We start from the raw sequence: 20,495 nt of genomic DNA, 5'->3' as shown, positions 1-20,495 counted from the left end.
TCTGTTTTCTGTGTCCCTTCACTGAAGTGTTAGCTGCAATGTTAGTGTAAAGAATAGTGTATGGCACTTGATATGCTCTCAAAAATCACTTACTGAACAAATGCATTAAGAATTCTTTCAGCTGCATAGTTGAGTCAGTCTATCGCAAGACCTAATGTATTCTAGTGGTTTATTACATAATATTTTAAGTTATTGTGTCTTTTTATTTTTCTGAAATGTTATTTCTATAATTTGCTTTTTATATCCAAATGCAACAATATAGTCTATAGGGGAGAATTAATAGCCATGTGGCAAGTTTCCAATTTCACTGACAGACGAATAAGTTGATTATTAAAATCTATGATGAAAATTTAGTTTTAAATTACATAAGAATAGGTATTCTATGATATTAAAGAACTTAATAATTCTATCTTTTAGATTCTCTATATCCATAATTTAAATGTGGAGAGAAGATACCTAGGTATGTCGAAGATATTCATAACCAAAGAAAGGATCTTATAACCATGAAGCCACACAAACTGCTTGATCATATTACATACTCTCTAAGAGAGAAGACAAAAGGGACAAAGTGAATTTAATTTAGTGACTAGCAGTGTTGTAACTCAAATTAGACCACAGGATGTCATTATGTGTATTTTCTTTGCGATCATGTTTTAATAAAGATTAATATTGGATCAGTCAGTTGTTCCTATGTAAAAGGATTCTTTGAAAAAAGAACAAATATTCTTCCTAAAACTTCAGATTCTTTATTAGCCCTTAAGTCTGTTACATATTTTATTTATCATCAAATTATCTCATAATATTTCAAGGCAGCAAAGTGAAGTGGTTGAAAACACCATTTTTTTTCCCAAGTGGTTGAAAGAACTAGCTTTCATATCATTCAGAGCTGAGTCCGAATCCCAACACTTGCTTCTTAGCTATAAACTCTGAGTACCTTACTTAATCTCTCTGAGCTTCTGTTTCCTAACATATAAAGTTGCAACATTAACAGTGCCTCAATTCATAATATTGTCATGAGGACTGGTTAAGAAAAAAATGAGGACTGCAGAACAGTGCCTCGTATATGGTAAGTAATGAAATGTAGTTGTTATAATCAAACTAGAATGCTCAATGCCAAAAATTCAGAAGAACTACAAATTAGTGAGTTTTTTACCCAACATGTTCACTCACCTGGCATAATTGAAAGTAGTTTAGTTTTTCCTGCAATTCTTGTTCTCATTCGGATAGCTTTATCTCTGCATGGAACAGCTTCTGCTAAAATGCCATTTGGCCAAAAGGCATCTCTATTTAAAAAGATTAAATTTTATAACTATTTTATTTTCTAATAATACAAGCTGGTACAATTATTCCAATTTTCTACAGAAAACACAAATGTAAACAGAAAGAGGAAATATTTCTGAAATTTCATAAAAGTAGGATATTCAACAAATAGAAACTAAGTACAAGGTTCAATTTTAGGTATAAAAGGATACACACAAGAAAGATACAGATGAATTCTGCCCTGATATAACTTATAAACACTGACAAATGATAAAGATAGCAAAAACGGAAAACATAAACAACTATATCACAGCATTTAACTTCAAAGTAGGCCTCTCCTCTCATTGAGATTGAACATCTCATCTAAATAACAACCCACAACATCCTGAATCTGGGTAGAGTTAATCTCCCTCAGGTCCTTTATCACTAACCAACATAAAACAAACTCTGCACCCACACCTTACAGCTGGATTGAGTACAATGTTCCTTTCACACATATAATCCGTTCTCCTTCACTTTCACAGCATGTTTAATTCTTGTTCCTTATTTATGAGGCCAAAAGCAAGAATTCAAGCACAATAACTAAGCTTCCATTAGGGAATCTGGCCCAAGGGAGAGAGAATCCCCAGAGTGGTCGTTCTTAACTTTACACATTAGAAACACCTGGGAGCTTTAAAACTCAATGGGCAGGCCTTCCAACAGATTAATTAAGTCAGGCTCTGGATAGAGGCCCAGGCACCAGCACTTTGTAAAGCTTTCCAAGCGATTTCACTGTGCAGCCAAGGCTGAGAATCACTGCTCCTGAGGAACACCACTTAGCTACCCTGAAACAGAATCAATGTGCCAGGGCAGTGGTCCAACTTTTGGAAACAGTATGGTACAGAGGAAAATGTAGCTTCAGATTAGAGAAACCCAGTTCCCTGTTTCCAGCACACAAGCTTTTGGGCAATCTTCCTAACTTGTCTAATCCTCAATTTCCTCCTAACAAAATGGGGACAAAAATCCCTAGCTCGTGAAACATGATAAAACCACTAAGTGTATATAAAGTAGTTGGAATAGTACCAAGCAAATAGTGCTTAATACTGATAGCTCCCTTCTTGCTTCTATCATTTTAAAATACATGATACCATGAATTCTGATGTCTTTGCTTATCTTTCACTCCTAGAAAAGAGGTCCATTTCTCTGCTACACCAGGCTTTTATTGAAGGAACTGCATCAGAGTCCCTGGTGACTGGCAAAGTGCTAGGCATAAAGGAGGGGCTCAAAATATTTTTATAGAATGAACACATAAACTGGACTATAACTGCTCTTAATGTGTATTCTTTTCAGAGGTTCAAATAGTTAAAAAATTATACTATGGCCAGAGACATACATAGTTTTTAAATTTTTCATTTAAAATCAAGGTTAGCATACAAGCGAGAAAAAGAAATCCCCAACACTAAGTATTGGATTATATGGCCATGCCTTGTCTACACTGTTATTTTAATTATTTAAAAGCCACTTTAAAATGCCTAACATCTTAAGAATTTTCTTTTGTGCTTTTTTTCTATTCTGGTTTTAAAGAAAACAAATATCAATATGCCCATGTAAAAAATGTTTATTACAATTCTTACAAGTCTTTTGGATCATCAGTGATAATTAAAAACAACTTTATGGCCAGGAAGAAAAGAAAAACAATTAGTTAATTAGTGATAACAATGCTAAACTCCATACTACCTGAAAGAAGTGACTGTGTCTTAGATATACCTGAAACGTTTCACTAAGTCCGCTACTTGCTCAGGTGAGGTCATCCAATCAACATGGTCAACTATTTTTCTGAAAGTAAAAAAATTTATATACAGTCAAAATTTAGGTGAATAAAATAAACACTACTTTCATGAAGTAATAAGCACCTTAATTTGCACATAAATAATCTTCGAGAGAAATAGACTCCTTTAGTAATGTCCTTAAAGAGCCCAGAGAAGGACATTCTCCTAAGAAGGTTGAACAATTTACTTTCAGAAGTAAAAGTTTAAAAGCCAAGTAATAAATGAAGGAAGAAGAATAAAAAACAATGTGGTACCTATTAATCGTATCACCATATGTGGCTCTAATAAGCTGTTGAAGTAGGTTTTTGATATTTCTTCGCAACCACTGATTTCTCTCTTTTAAGTCGAACACTTCATCCATGAGAAGCAGCATTACCCTAAGCGGAATATTGTCATCCACCTGACAATGTATGAGAAGAAATAAGCATGTTTAATTGAGTTACCTAACTACCATAAATGGACACTTCACAAAATTATTGCTACCATTTCACAGGTCAAAGAACAAGTTATATTATAGCTTGCATAACCTGATATTTCATTCTAACTTAGAAAAGACATTTTAAAAAGTCATTTTGACAGAATACAGAATTTTACAGCCCTATAATGATGAGTAAATTCCATGACTATAATAATGGTCTTGGGGAAAGATTACTGGCTCTTTTACTTTTAGCAGAGTCTGTATTAGTTGGATAAGGCAAATACTAGCCCCTTTGCCTATTTCCTGGGGCATCTTTTTCAAAAGAACAAAATAGTCTCAACATTCCTCCTTATCCTATATAAGAAAAGCCTAATATACTAATGATATGCCAAAGCTGCTCAACCACTTGCTATGATATGGACTGACCAACAGGGAGTGGGACAGTTGACCAGTCAACCAGTTGCTATGGCATGCACTGACCACCAAGGGGCAGATGCTCTGTCAAGTAGATTAGCTTACTGCTGGGGTCTGGCTGATGAGGACTGAGCAAGATAGGTCGGACATGCCCAGGAGCCCTCCTGTGGTCCCCTCCCCGCTGGCCACCCTCCTGCGTCCCTGCCTGGCCCTGATCATGCACCGGTTGGGTCTCTCGAGTTGGCCTGCGCAATCTGGGATTCCTCCAGGGATGTTGGAGTGCCGGTTTCGGCCCAATTCTGGCCAGGCCAAGGAACCCCAGTGTGCATGAAATTCAAGCACCAGGCCTCTAGTTTAATATAACAAAACACAATCTACACAAAATGTGTTTTGCTTGGTAGTGAGTTTTATGTATTTAGGTATTTTCAGGGAAAAGAATTTAATAAAATCTAGTGAACAGCTAGCAGTACTAAGACATATTTCTTTAAACTACAAGAATTTTAACATTTAACCAGTAAAAATGTGAACACTTTATAATGGGAATACTTGATTAACAATGTAAAAAGTAAAGGAAGACAACTAGAACACTTTGATGCAAAAAAATATATATACAAAGCCAAAACAGGAGCAGATTTAGAAATGAGACAGAATTGCATATAATTGCCAGTTAAGCTTATAACTCTTTCATCACTAAGATACTCTAATGATTTATTCATCAGTGCTGTAATTTAAACAATGAGGAAACAGTATGAGTTATACATTTTTCACTGTAAACATTTTCTTAGTGTACCTTCCCTTTCACAACATACTGAAAGCTAAGAGTTTAAGCAAGGGGAGGGAAACATGGTAGTAGGGGAGGTGAGGAGAGATACGTTTCTTTATAGAGGCAAAATAAAAACTGTTCTCTGATCAAGTACATTGAAATTTAGTGACACATGTCAATTCTAATAAAAATATTATAAAACCCTTAACAACAGGTATGATGTTATGGATACTATACCATAATATAAATTATTCTGAAATAGTCTTAAAAACAGATTAAAATATTGTATTTTTAAAGATAGTTTATCATAAAGAAGTTTAATGAGAAAATGAAGGGAAATAATCATAACCATGAAATAAATTTGCCTAATACAATAGAATAAACATATACAATAATCTGATTTGTGACAAAGCAGAAGTACAAAAACTGGGTAAAAGAAGGCCTTCTCAGTAACTGGTGCTTGGGTCAACTAGACCCCTACCTTATCCATACACAAAAATCAACCTTAGATGAATGCCAAATGTAAGTTTCTGCATGGTAAAACAAACAGAAATATTAAAGAAAACCACATATATCTGTGACCTAGCAATAGGTATGATTATATATACAGTTAGCAAAAGCACACAAAGCAATATACAATCTTACAAAGAATTAATATTTAGATCATATAAAGCATTCTTACTAACCAAAAGACAAAAACAGCCAAGCCAACAGAAAAATAAGGAAAAGCACTGGACACAAAAGAAGAGACACCCAACAGGCCGATAAACATATAAAATGGAGTTCAACATTTCAGTCATAAGAGAAATGAAAATCCACATGAGATACAAAAACCAGAACAGCTAAAGATAAAAAGACATACTAGCAGGCTTGGACCACTGGAATTCTCATGCATTGTGGGTGGCAGTGAAAGTAGAAAAAACACTTTGGGAAACTATGGGACAGTATCCATTAAAACTGAACCTTGGCATACCCTCTAACCAAGCAATTCCACTCCTAGGTATAGCCCCAACAGAAACATGTTTATTTTTTTAATCAAAAGACATGTACCAGAACATTCATTGGAATACTATTCATAATACAACAAATAAATTGTACTATATTTACAAAATGGGATACTGTAAGGCCACAAGAATAAAGAAATTATAATCACACAAAACAACATGAACAAATATCACAATGTCGAGGGGGAAAAAAAACAGACTTAAAGGAGTACGTACCTTATCGTTTCATTTACATAAAGTATAAAAGCAGGGTGGAAGTCAGGATAGTGATTACCCTTGGTGGGGGAGAGCATAGTGACAGGAGAGAGCATTAGGGGCTTTCTGGGGTACTGACAACATCTGTTTCTTCTTTAGAGTGCTGATTACATAGGCATGTTCAGCTTGTAAAAATTCATCAAACTCAACACAATAAATGTACATTAACGGTAGCTATATGTTAGTATAAGTACTATACTTATTAAAAAGATCTGTCAAGTATGATTTGAATCGTCACTGAATACTACCCAAAATAAAATTAACTCACAGTATCATCAAGTTGAGCTGAGACTCGACAATGTTCAGGATCTGAATCAGTCTTTGGAATTAAAGGAGGCATCTAACATAAAAAAGAAAAAGAAAAAAATAAACCCACAGACAGTGAAAGAACAAAATGTAATAATAAAACAAAACAATTATCAAACATAATAAATGGCATTTGATTTGATATATAATATTTAAAAACTATTCACAATCTAATATTAGAAACCAAGTGTGCTCATTTCATTACAGAAAAGATTTTTTTTTTTAATGCTTAACTTTTTAGTTGGAAGGGGAGATTACTTAGTCAACATCCCATACCTTTTTGAATAATTTAAAACTAAGAAAGGTTAAATGATTTAAAGACCAAAAGTTAGAAACACAGACAGGGAATATAAAACTTCAATCTTCTTTCTTTTACCACAGAGAACTTGATAGTATGTTAACAGGATAAAAAACTAACCCTGTTGGACAAATTGTGGTAAAAAAAAAAAAAAAAAAAAAAGGACAGGAAGAACAGTACTAGCTGATAATCATTTATCAACACAGGAAGAACCATCAGGATCACCTATTATAACCCTTTCATGTTACTGATGTGGAAAAAGAAGCCTGGGAAAGTTCACTGACTTTGTATGAAGTCACAGAAGTGACACTGGAAATCCTCCTTTGAGTGAGTGTACTTCCCATGAATAGAAATGAAGGTGAAGCATCAGAGAAAGTATGAGAATTAATGGAGAAGTATGACTGACACACACTATTTTAGGAATTGTCTCTTACAGTAAAAAAATTCTGTGTTTCTATATATTTCCTCTTCATTCAAACTGATCTAATGAAAACTGTAATAACTATATGTTTTTATCCATAACCTTAATTATGACAAACAACTAGATCAAAATTTGAAGGTACAAATATTAAACAACAAACTACTTGGTCCACTACCTGTACTTTACCAATTTAAAATATTTGTTTCACATAGATTTTAAAATTATACCAACTGAGAAGTGACTGGATTTTATAGTATACATTTCTGGTAAGAATGTATTCTCTTTAGTTATTTTGTTTGTTTTTTAATTCTTTATGAGACTGTATATTAGAGGGCTTTGTACTTCTGAAAGAAATAGGTAAATCCAAGCAGGGACTCAATAAATTTTAGTTGACTTAAAAATAATTTGCTTTAGACATTAATGCAAATTATCTTACCTTGAAAAATGATTGCTTTATGTCTTGACCTAGTCTTTCTGACATTCTGCCCATGTTGTCTGACATTTTAGTCATTCCCTCTGCCAAGCTATCAGGAAGGGATTTAACTGCATTGGAAACATTCCTCATAGAATTTCGAAGTGGATTCACAAAAGTGTCCATCTAAAGAGGAAAAGATATAATACCAAGACTTTATTGTATTAGATCTGTTATTCAACTGAGAAGTCTATGAAAACACAGAGTGTAACATATGAAAGATGCAATAATTTTCCAGTCTATAATAGCTCATTTCGTTTAAAAAGTATGTAACTGTATCTTTGATGTGTCTTAAAATGTATTTTCACACACAAAAGTATAACTAAAAAATTTGAGTGATAATGTTATTGATAGAAAATAAATATAAACTATGGCTGCCTTATTTAATAAATTCTGAAAATAAAATTTTTCTAAACAAAAACTGATGCAAGTGGAATTAGCTATAACATCCTTCTGCCACAATTCAAGGCAATGATGACATATTTTGAGGAGATACTGAAAAGTAAACTAGCTGATAAGAAACTGAAAACTGAAATAACTAGCAAGTGACTATTTAAAATCAATATTTAAAAATAATTTTTAGGGTACATACATTCTATGTTGGGAATTTGAAATCCATTATGAAGGGGAAAAAAAAGAAGTTGTAAACCAGATATGTAAATTATATTTGTATAAGGAGAACATAAAAACTATAAAAGAAAATATGATCAGAGATATAAAATGGAATAATCTCAGAGGATTTGGAGCAGTGAAATAGAAATGTGGCTGTACAAATGTTCGATAATTTCAATGAAGAAAGGAAGCAACATCTAAAGAACCAAAGCAGCTAAATACCGAACTATCTGAGGTTAAAAAAAAAAAAAAACGGGACACACACACACAAAACCAGTCATACCAAACTACAAGAATATTTTCCAGAAAATGCTGAGTCTCATAAAAACTACCACAAAAACAAATTATGTGCCATGCAAAAATAAAAAAGCAAATTGTAGAAAAACTGAACCCCACTGTTTAAGGAACATGGCATAATGTTAATACATGCTATAAAGAAGACAAAATTACTCTATTATGCTTTTGTAGTTTCCATCAAGAAAAGTACTTTATTTTTAGAATAAGACAGCAATAACAACAACAAAAACTGAATTTCAAAAATAACTGTAAAAGAGATAGTTTTGGTTACTCCCCAGCTTCAGTTGAGCGAATATACAACCTACAGGGGACATTGTCAAAGATCAACAATTTAGAAACAAAGGACAGAAATGAGCATGAAGAAAGGGTTTGAACAACACTACCACTGGTGAAAAGAAAAATGGAAATAAAAAGGATAAAAAGATGAAGTGTGTGTCTGTCTGTCTATAATTCTAATTCTATACACAGTAATTTTTGGTTAACCATGAGAGTACTCAAATAAATCAGAACATTTTTTCCCAACACTGACATTATTGCCAGGAGTTTCTGTTTAACTGGAATGACATTATAAATGAATTATTATAAGAGCACAAGCAGAATTGAGAGAGATAAACATGAAACTACAACATTTAAAATGTATAGCTTGAGGGAAAATTATCACCTGTCTACTAAGTTATAATGTACACAGAAAAGGCGGAATTTCAGAAGCATAAAAGGCATGAATTTCACTTTAATCCACAACCTACATTAAAAACTATTTGATGAATCTATCTTCCCACCCCCAGAATCATCAGTCTGTTGCATACTTCCATGTCTCTAGATATATTTTGTTTGTCAGTTTATTTTGCTCATCAGATTCCACAAGTGATGCAGTGAAGGCCTGGGAAGGGGGAGAAGTGAAGAGGAGGGGTAATGGAGGGGAAAAAGGGGACACCTGTAATACTTTCAACAATAGAAAGATTTTAAAAATTATTGTCAAGGAACAAACTGATGGTTACCAGAGGGGGACTTGGGAGGCTGTTTGGAAAAGGTGAAGGGATTAAGAAGTACAAATTAGCCATAGCTGGTTTTGCTCTCTGGTTAGATCATTGGCCCATGGATTTGCACTAAAGAGTTTCAGGTTCAATTCCCATCAAGGGCAAGTATCTGTTTCAGGGCAGGGCACAGAGAGCATGCAAGAGGCAATCAATCGATGTATCTCTCTCACATTGATGTTTCTCTCTAACCCATCCTCTTCCTTTCCTCTCTCTAAAAATCAATGGGGAAAAAATATCCTCAGGTGAGGATTAACAACAACAACAAAAAAGTACAAATCAGCAGTTACAAAATAGTCATGGGGATGTAAAGTACAACACTGGGAATATAGTTAATAATCTACAATAATAAAAGCATAATATGCTAATTAGATCAGACAGTCAAATGACCTTCTAGATGTCCTTCTGGACAAAGCTGCTGTGGTAGGGGCCAAGGCAGAGGTGGTTAGGCAGGCAGGTGAGCAGTTAGGGTTAATCAGGCAGGCAGCCAGCAAATGGAAGAGTAGGGATTTGAACCAAAGGCTATCTGATCCCAGTTTGTATTCTCACCCACAAAGCTAATCTTGCCCAATTTTAGCACTTATTTATTGTTTTAACCTAGTATCTTATTCCAAATATAGGTGATACATCCAAAACTAAATTTTAAATAAGGATTTTACTTAAGCATAAAAAACATATCCTATTTAATGCTTTTCTTATTCTTACTCCAAGTTAAGACATTTCCTCTTAGTAAGAAACAGTTCCTTCTGAAGCAAATGAAAAGCTTGTGACTTGTTTTAGGCAAACCTTCATCAATGCATCATTTCTAAGTTTTTTTCCCCCCTTTCTGTGAAGGTACTAGTACTTGTGGATTTAATCCACATGTAAAGATAGGACTTTATGCTTATTAGGTCCACCTATTGAAAGCTTAGTAAAGCAAAGAAGATAAATATGCTATGACACATTTAATAAAATTTGTTTTAAAGCATACATAAGTATAAATTTATTTCCTTATATTGAAAACAAAGTATGACAACAGATCTGTAAGAAAATCAATGCAATGGTCTGCTTACCTTGCGAGCAAAATCCCCCTTCCCTTTACTGTAGGCTTTGTTCTCAAGGAAATCATACACATAGTGAGCCAAAATTGGGGATGCTTTCATCATTTCAGGAGTTAACAGTAACTAACAGGAAAATAGGGTAAAAATTTCAATTTTACATTAAAAAAAATAATTATGCAGTTAAAGTCATCAATAATTCTATGACTTTTAACATTAGGATATATACTATTCTCCCCATCTATTCTTTTGACTTTCAGTGTATCCTATCTAATAAAGAGGGAATATGCTAATTGACTGCCACACCCTCAAAAATGGTGGCACTCAGTCCCCTTGGCCCCACCAGGGCAGCAGGCGCGTGGCATGGCTGGGTCCATCCCAGGAGGTCTGGCCACTCTGCATGCCTGCCTCCAGTCCCCCAGTCTCCTCAATCCCCCAGCCCGTCAGGGCAGCCCGAAGATCAGGTAACCAGGGCTGGCCACGGCTTACACTGGCAGCAGCAGCAGAGGTGTGATGGGGGTTTCGCCTTCCTGATCGCCAGGTTAACTCCCTCCCATGAGGGCTCCCAGAATATGAGAGGGGCAGGCTGGCCTGAGGGACCCCCTCTCCAGTGCATGAATTTTCATGCACTGGGCCTCTAGTTTAATATGAAAGTTGTCCAAATATATTTACTATTCCATTTTCAGATTTTACAGCTAATCCTAAAATCCACATTAGTAAATTATTGTTATTCACATACTAATCTCAAATTTAACAATAGAAAGTTCATTTAAAAATCCAGGCAAACACTTTTAAATGTTGCCAAAAAAAAAAAATAGTTTTTACCAAAAATATTTCATGATATAACCTAACACTAACTTAATTCCTTCAATGAAACACATTTTTGACATACTGAGTTCTTTAGCTATATTAAAATGAAAATCTATTGGAAAAAATAAACATAAACTTACCTGCAAATATGCATTAAGATCCTTTTTTCTCTTTTCTAAAAAATCCCTATCCATATTATTAAAAGTTTTCTTCCCAGGAAGCTTCAATATACTTGACAGATTTTCAAACTAGAAAATAAAATACATTCAATAATCTTAATTTTTTAATAAAAGAGAAAAGTATTTCCCTAGTTATAATCTATCTATATAATTAAACCATCTTGAAACAGATCATTTTGCAATACATTTACTAAGTAAAAATCAGAAAATAGAAAATTATTTTCTAAATATGTCCAAATCAGTTCTTTTTAAAAATTTTTATTTTAGCCCTAATCAGTTTGGCTCAGTGGATAGAGCTTCGGCCTATGGACTCAAGGATCCCAGGTTCGATTCCAGTCAAGGGCATGTTACCTTGGTTGTGGGCACATACCCAGTGGGTGGTGTGCAGGAGGCAGCTGATCGATGTTTCTCTCTAATCAATGTTTCTGACTCTCTATCCCTCTCCCTTCCTCTCTGAAAAAAAAAAAAAAAAAAAAATCAATAAAATATACTTTAAAAAATTTGTTTTCTCATCACCATTTATCCCCTCTATGCCTTCTTCCACCTTGACCTAACCCCTTCTTCCTCCACAATCATCACACTGTTGTCCATGAATTCTCTCTTTTTTTTTCTTTTCCCTTTTTTGCTCAATCCCTCCACTCTCCCATGCCACCCCCTCAGAACTGTCTCTCTCAGAACTGTCTGCCTGGTCTCTAGTACAAATCTGTCTCCATTTTGCTTGGAAATTTCTTAAATTCCACATATGCGTGAAATCATAGGTAGTTGTCTTTCCCTGACTGGCTTATTTCACTTAGCATAAAGTTCTCTAGGTCCATCCATGCTGTTGCAAAGGCAAACCAGAGTTCTAATGTTATATGTTATAAAGTAATTTCAATAAAGAATAACAAACATGAACAGCTGATGAAGATGGATTATATTTACATGGGGTTTCATTTTAATACTTTCTCCAATTTTGAGATTGTGCAAATTTGTTATAATAAAAAGTTCTGAAAATATTGTCTATAACAATCCTTTGACTTGTAAATAAAGTATTAGCAAACAAGTTTTTAATGATCAAAGTTATTTGTTTCTGGCTTGTTAAAAAAATCTTATAAAGAATTATTTTTATATTGATGACTTCAAATAAATTAATTCTTGTAATGGCTAATTATTAAAAGTAGAAAAGGAAACTATTAGATATAACTTACAACTGTATTACAATTCTGTATATACACAGCTGGAGTACTACACTGATACTTTCCCTCCAACCACATGAAAAATAAAGCGCTAGATTACTTAACACTTCGGTGCACCTTCAAAGCTCCAGCTAAACAGTAATCTGCTGTGCCTCACTGAAGCACAGTTTTAACCACACTAGCTACAAACAAACATTTTAAGATGAAAGTCATTTAGCTAGTGATTGTGCCTGGCCAACAGCCTCGCATCTGAAACTTCAAGCAGCCTCATTGCTTTTCCCATGATACATATGCTAAAGTGAAACAACTTTCTAAAACCATTGTATGTTCAAAAACACATTCATTCCTGGAGCAGAGATTAAAGAGAAGAGGAATGAAAAGGTCTAGGATAATTTTCATCCCCAAACTGGAAGATTCTGATAAATTAAATGGAATGGCAAATCAGGTGGTTGCTTGGAGCTTTAATGTGAACAAGTTCATTGTATGTTACACATGAAAGATAAAAGCTCCAGGCAAGGTAGGGGGGAAAGTAGAGAGGCAATTTATAGGAGAGAAGTTATGCAGAAGCAATATTCATAAATTTGGCGATTCACAAAACTATTAGAATATGTCCTCCTTGGATAGCAGATGTCCAATGGATTAAATTTTTTAATCACATCTAATAGACATAAATTAGTTTTCAAGGAGTCCTAAAATATTTAATTTCCTGGAATATTATAAACTTTATCTTAAACTATGGACTTAATTTTACAGAACACACAGTTTACTCTGGCATTACCAATACGGTATGGACCGTAGTTTCCCAATATGAAGACCTAACCTCCTGTGTGCCAGAATGTGACTGTGTGTGAAGAAAGAGCCTTTAGAGAGGTGATAAAATTAAAACAAGTTCTTAGGGCAAACCAGAGTTCTAATGTTATATGTTATTATTTTCTACAATCTAATCAGGTTATTATACTTATAAGAGGATGAAATCTGGACATACAAACACCACCAGGAATGAGAGCCCACAAAGAGGCCATGTGAGGACACATGAGAAGGACAGCCACTAAAAGCCAAAAAGAGGCGCTCAGGGATAGTAAGCCCAAAACTGAGACCTGGACTTCCAGCCTCCAAAAAATAAATATGAGAAAATAAATGTTGTTTAAGCCACCCATTCTATAGTATTTTGTTAGGATGAAACACACTATGGGAATATAACAGTATCCAACAAAACAATTTATTTCAGAAACTTTAAAATATTAAGCATTATTAATAAAATGAAAAAATAAATGTTACAGTAAGTTATTTTCTTGAAGTCTAAATTATCAAACTCCTTTTAAAATTATCTGTCTGGAACAGAAGTATTGATGATTAATAATTTTCTAAAGTATTGTTATTATAAAAGGAAAAAATGAGAAATTTTATACTTCATATTGACATTATAAACTTGGTATTTGAAAGATTGTTTATAAGTACAAGGTATCCATTCATGAAAAATAATATAATTCTATGCCAATAATTCATAAAAATGTTTTTAAAGGCATGTAAAAGAAATTGGAAATTTATCTAAAGAACTCACAAGAATAAAATAAAATAAAAAGAGTATTACAATGCTTACAAAAAACTCAAATACTATATGTAAATCATTACATTCCAAAATCGAAGATTTTATTTTTCTACATCAAATATGTCAGGTTTAGATTCCAGACACATTACTGGAAAATATAAAAAACATTCTTGAATTTTTTTATCAGAAAGATTTAAAATGTGTTTATATCCAGGGGCAAAAATACATTTACTCAGTTACATCAATGCATACTTAATATCTTTTAAATTACTACTTGTACTTATACTCAGTTACAAATCACCCAATGAAAAAGACACACACAGTATCTACTGAAATATAAACTCCTAGAGGCCTGTCTTGTTCACAATTATATTTGCAGCACTGAGAACTGCCAGGCATATAGGAAAAGCTCGATAAATATTTGTTAAATAAATGAATGGGGAGTTCAGCCCATTTCTAAAATAATATGACATTTAACATTTTAATTATTTCCTTTTATTTTTATATATCTTTATTCATAAAGACTTACTCAAAATGAACAGGAAAAGCAAACATGTCCAAAATTATTAACTTCCTTCTAAATATAGTTCAAAAATAGTCTTTTTAATATGGGCTTCTGGAGTCAACACTAACCTGTTTTTAATCATTCTTAAAGTTATTAGTAGTTTATCTATCATTACACAAACATTTTAATGAGATTTCCAATGCCAACCATTTTCCCTCTATTCTCTTAAATGAAAAAGGCACTTTCTGATCATTACACTAGTACAATGTCATTTTAAAGCTTTAGTCCACCCAATCAAATGTCACCATTAATAGTATAATTTGTATTGGCTTAATACCAGTTGTATATTTATAAGCCTTGAATGAAATCAAAGTCTCTTAAGTTAAAATAAATTTCATAGTTCACCTACTCCATTCATCTGGTGATAATTTATTTCCTTCTAAATTAATGATAAGAAAACATATTTAATAAAAAGTAGAACAGAAATAATTTATGTTTGTTATTTTTAAGAGTCCTTATATTTCTATAAAACAAGAGGGTTGTATTTAATACAAATTAAAAACATTTGGTTAATGTTAAATTTAATATAGGTTATGGTTCTTAAAATAATGTAATGGATCAAAGATTTAAGTGTTATGCTATTAAATAAGGATGTCATCTAAAATGACTATAGCTCTGAATTATACTGCTGAAAACCAAAAAATATTCTACAGTGATCACCTTCCTTACTTTAATCCAAACCCAAATATCTCTAATAAGCACGCACGAGTGAAGACACACACACACACACACACGACTCAAAATGAGAAATATACACTCATGTTAATTTCCCAAGGTATACCACTGATATTTTGTCTAGTCCACAGTGGTTATGATTAGTTAAAGTCTGATTTATTGGTTAAATGTTCAAAATCATTCTAACGTTTATACTGATTTTACACAAATTCTTTGTTTTCTTTCATTAGCTTTGGTTAATACCTTTACATCCTCAGAACTATTAAGAATTAAACATTGAATCAGGAAACAATTTAAAGCACACACTTTAAAACCTCCTTACCTGTTCAGTGATTCTCATGTGGAAGTCATGGAAGTCACTGTAACGACGATAGGTTTTCCACATCTCCTCACTGTTTAGATTGCGTCGGTGCACAGTGATGGCATACAATGCATATGTCTTGCCATGATCATTACAAACTCCTGCCACAGCATATGGGTCATAGTCAGCATATACTAGTCATTTAAAACAAAATGAAGAGGAACAAAAGACACAAAAAAAGGAGGAAGATGAAGAACAAAAACAAAAAGGACAACATGAAATGAAGAATTTGAAATGACAGACTGAGACAAAAGGATGTCATCAGGGGATAAAATAGAATCCCATCCTCTCTACTTGCACCCCTAAGGCATTATATACGACTAGAGGCCCGGTGCACAACATTCGTGCACGGGTGGGGTCCTTAGGCCTGGTTGGTGATTAGGGTCTATTAGGGCTGTCTCTCCCAGTCCAGACTGGGGCCGGGCCAGCCAGGGCCTGCTGGCTGCTGGACAGGGCCTGGGGGCCTGGGACTTACTGGATAGGGCCTGCCAGATGGGACTAGCCAGATGGGGGGAAGAACCGAGGGAGGTTTACTGTGGGAACACACTGACCACCAGGGGGCACCTCCTGTAATGAGTGTCTGTCCTCTGGTGGTCAGTGCATGTCAATGCAACTGGCCGACTGATCATTCTGGTCATAATGGTTGCTTAGACTTTTTTATATATTGATGGCTACATTGCAATACAAGCTACAAGTTTATGATGACTGACAACCAACACATACCAACCACATAGTAATGTCTACTTTGAACAATCTCCCCAAGGACTTTTACCTATATTATAAGTTATGATACCACAATACAACTTCACAGCACAGAATTGGAGCCTGAAATTTAATAGAGGAAAAATAACAGAAACAAAGTAATAACCTTTTGTACTAGCCTTCACTATTTAGTTACATTTCAATTAAAATATCCACAGCTAAACAGAAAGCAAAAGCAATGGAATAAGGTTTATCTGCTATTTTGGCAATTCATTTCTAATCAACAATTCACAAGTGTAGTTATTTTGGAGACTTTTTACAGGCATTTTCCTAATTTTCCACAAGTTATCCAAGTCCACTAGTCTTTAAAATCAAAACCTATTCACGTTTTGTACTATTCTTTTTTAAAAAAATATTATTTTATTGACTTTTTACAGAGAAAAGGGAGAGGGATAAAGTTAGAAACATCGATGACAGAGAAACAACGATCAGCTGCCTCTTGCACGCCCCCTACTGGGGATGTGCCCTCAATCAAGATACATGTCCTTGACCAGAATCGAACCCAGAACCTTTCAGTCTGCAGGCTGACCCTGTATCCACTGAGCCAAACCAATTTCGGCTTCATTTTGTACTATTCTTATGGAAGAGATGTCCTTTCAATCCTTTCTTTGTATTTTCTAGTTTTTGCTTTCTTATTTTTCTGCATTGTATTCTCTTCTAGATCATTTCTTCAGGTCTCCAAAAAGTTAACTGAGTCTCTACTAATCAGCATTTAGTCTTATTCCATCCACTGACCTTAATTCCAATCACTATATTTTAATTTCTGTAATTTTACTTGGTTCTTATTTCGTGTCGCATTCTTTATGAATATTTTATACATACTCTCAGGCTAGGACAGTGGTCTGCAAACTCATTATTCAACAGAGCCAAATATCAATAGTACAACTGAAATTTCTTTTGAGAGCCAATTTTTTAAAACTTAACTTATATAGGTAGGTACGCTGTTATTAACTTAATTAGGGTACTCCTATGCTGGCCTTTGCTAAAAACTCAAGGGGCCAAAGAGCTGTATGTGGCTCACGAGCCACAGTTTGCCAACCACTGGGCTAGGAGATGCTGTGTCACATAATCACTTGAGGATAGATGAATATAGACATACCTATGTTGGGATTTCCTATACAATAAAAATGTAATATGCAAATTGATCATCACGTCCTCACACAAGATAGCCACCACCATGTGATCACAAGATGGCCTGCAGGGGAGGGCAGTTTTGGGTGATCATTCCAACAGAGGAGGGCAGTTAGGGGCAACCAGGTCAGCAGAGGAAAGTAGTTGGGGGCAACCAGGCCTGCAGGGGAGGGCAGTTGGGAACCACCAGGCCTGAAGGAGGACAACCAAGCCGGCAGGGGAGGGTAGTTGGGGTGACTGGGCCAGCAAGGGAGGGCAGTTCGGGGGGATCGGCCAGCAGGAAAGGGCAATTGGGGTGATCGAACCAGGAGGGAAGGGCAGTTGGTGGCTATTAGGCTGACAGGGGAGCAGTTCGACATCTATCAGTCTGGCAGAGGAGTGGTTAGGGGGTAATCAGGCTGGCAGGCAGAAGTGGTTAGGGCAAATCAGGCAGGCAGGCAGCCGAGTGGTTGGGAGTCAGCAGTCCTGGATCAGGCCTAAACTGGCAGTTGGACATCCCTCAAGGGGTTTCAGATTGGAGAGTGTGCAGGCTGAGCTGAGGGACCTCCCTCCACCCAGTGCACAAATTTTGTACACCAGGCCTCTAGTAATATATAATTTGACAAAATATAAAACTGGAGAAAGGCTGGTTATGTTGCTCTCAGGAGCTTAAACTGTAGATAATACTATATTTCACTGCTTTCCTCTTCCAATCACTCTTCTCTCAAAGACCTATGCATAACAAAGTGCAATACACTTTTTCATCATGTTAGAGAACCACCATCATTGAAGAGAGTTAGCATGTAAACAAGGGAATGGCTTTATCTGTTGTGTTTAAGATAGTTTTGGGAAAGGAAAATAGAAAACAGAAGTCAATTAGGCAGCAAACCATAACCAATTAGAATTAATAAAAGCAAGGAATAGAAAAAGAAAGAGAAATGTAAGAAAGCATTCTAAAAAGAAATAATCAGATTTGTCACAAATTAATAGGCACAAAGATCATGACCTAGATATGTTGCACCATAGGAAAAATAATGAGGTTATTATAAAAGAAGACAAAAGGTAATTTGGTTTTAAAGAAGATAAATGAGGTTACATATACTGATTTGGAGATGATGCTGACATATTACAGTAGAAATAGGTTTTGTTTTCATTAGGACTATGTTCCTCATAGCAGGTGATGTGCAAACTATCTGTTATTCATCTATAGCCAGTTAAAAAAAAAGTAGGACCAGAATATAAATCAATCTAATCACTAAACATAGTGCTTAATTTAGCCAATATTTTTTAAAGCAAGACTTCTCAATGAAGGAAGCACTTGTCTATGAACCACTCTTTGAGTAGCACTACACTAGACTATCAGTTCTTCCTATAATAAAGATGTTAAGAGTGTGATGATCTAGACTCAAGAGAGAATCAGGAGGCCAATATATATATTTATATAAAAGCCCAGCGACCTAAACAGCAGAACAACCAGAAAGACCAGTGGCTATGACACACACTGTGGCAGCTAACCAGCCTGATTCGAGCCCCTATCGGCCACTACCCTCCACCCCCTGGCTGGCCTTGCCCCTAATCTTCCCCCAACACCCCAATCAGAAGCAGGGCCAGTTGCCAACTGCCCCCAGTCCCTCCCACCAGACGCCCATTCCCCCCACCACCACCACCAGCCTAACCCAATGGGCCCCTATTAGGGTAGGCTGGCTGGACCACACCCATGCACAAATCTGTGCACCAGGCCTCTAGTTGATAGAATAAACATTTATTGAACAAGCACTAATATAAAATCCCCATCATGTTATTACTATTGTAATAAGTTAACTAGTCCTACAATAACCCTATGAGGTATTACTAATTATTAGTATTATTATCCCATTTTACATATAGGGAAATTGAAGTATAGAAGTTAAAGAACTTACCCAATTTCACCCAAGTATTAAGTAGCAAAGCTCGGGTTTCAACCCAAGCAATCTGGACAAAAAGTTGTGTTCCTAACCACTATGTATGCTGCCTCTTTAGTATTTAAATGTTTGTCTGACAGAAATAACAATTTATTAAAAATGCTTAACATTGTGCTTCCTACAAGAAGTTAATAAATATTTGCTGAGTAAATGGATAACAGAGCTGGAAAATCAGAACTCTCAGAGAAGAGAAAGATCCACAAAAGAAATATGGACATGAGCATCTTTCTCTAGACATGAAAGCTTAAGGTCTTCAAGAAAGAAGTAAAAGCACAAATACTATATGTTTGCACTTTAACAAAGCCTTTCATATTTGGAGGACAAGCCAACAAAGAAAACAGAGGTTTATAAAAGAATTTAAAATTGTAATGAAGGAAAAGGTGGGGCAACTCTAGCAAAAGCTAGAAAGAAAAGCAACCTGGTTTTATTGACAAGGTTTTTATCTAAGACCTTTAAGAGCAGAGTAATGTGTACACCAACGACTTATAAAAGAAAAAGAAACTGAGACAGAAATTATGGATAAGTTATTACAAAAATTTAGCAGAGAACAGAATGCAAAATGAGATTTCAGCTCCAGTAAGAAGCAAAAGAAAACAGATTTTAAAAAATAATGCCAATTATCTTAAACTGCACTTATACTATAAATTTTATTTCAGTATCTAAAATGTAAGCATTAAATTGAACTGAGATCTATATCTCAGTATATCTATACTTTAATATGTAATCTAACACAATACTCCTATATTCTAGGACCAGGGATAGGCCACATAAGAAAAATGTCATTATCTACTACTTGCTGATTTTTATCTAATAACCTACTGGCAAGGATGAATACTGATTTTTTTCTCAGTTCACTAACCATATTGCTGATTGAGACACAAAATCTTAGAGGTTTCTCACCTAATCCAAGCATGTCTTCAACTTCTGTAAACTCCTATACCCAAAAGCT

The 20,495-nt window shown here is 34.8% G+C and overlaps 1 protein-coding gene across 11 annotated transcripts in view; it reads right to left on the bottom strand.

Annotated features, from left to right (window-relative positions):
• SNX13 (sorting nexin 13) overlaps positions 1-20,495 on the bottom strand; it is a 93,165-nt gene that overhangs the window by 5,069 nt on the left and 67,601 nt on the right. For 6 of the 11 annotated variants that reach the window (XM_036429250.2, XM_045578126.1, XM_045578142.1 and 3 more), the window contains 8 exons: positions 15,675-15,847; positions 11,350-11,457; positions 10,415-10,525; positions 7,384-7,545; positions 6,191-6,262; positions 3,323-3,468; positions 3,007-3,075; positions 1,171-1,283 (listed from right to left, as the gene is read on the bottom strand). In XM_036429250.2, coding sequence (XP_036285143.1) covers positions 1,171-1,283; positions 3,007-3,075; positions 3,323-3,468; positions 6,191-6,262; positions 7,384-7,545; positions 10,415-10,525; positions 11,350-11,457; positions 15,675-15,847 — 954 coding nt within the window. Of the gene's footprint in view, positions 1-1,170; positions 1,284-3,006; positions 3,076-3,322; positions 3,469-6,190; positions 6,263-7,383; positions 7,546-10,414; positions 10,526-11,349; positions 11,458-15,674; positions 15,848-20,495 lie in introns of those variants that run through there. The other 5 variants (XM_036429251.2, XM_045578140.1, XR_006740928.1 and 2 more) reach the window with 4 other exon arrangements.

The sequence above is a fragment of the Pipistrellus kuhlii genome, unplaced genomic scaffold (genome assembly GCF_014108245.1).
Source record: "Pipistrellus kuhlii isolate mPipKuh1 unplaced genomic scaffold, mPipKuh1.p scaffold_m20_p_10, whole genome shotgun sequence".
NCBI lineage: Eukaryota > Metazoa > Chordata > Mammalia > Chiroptera > Vespertilionidae > Pipistrellus > Pipistrellus kuhlii.
Note: the sequence above shows the minus strand (reverse complement) of the source record. Positions and strands in the feature narration are given on the sequence as shown.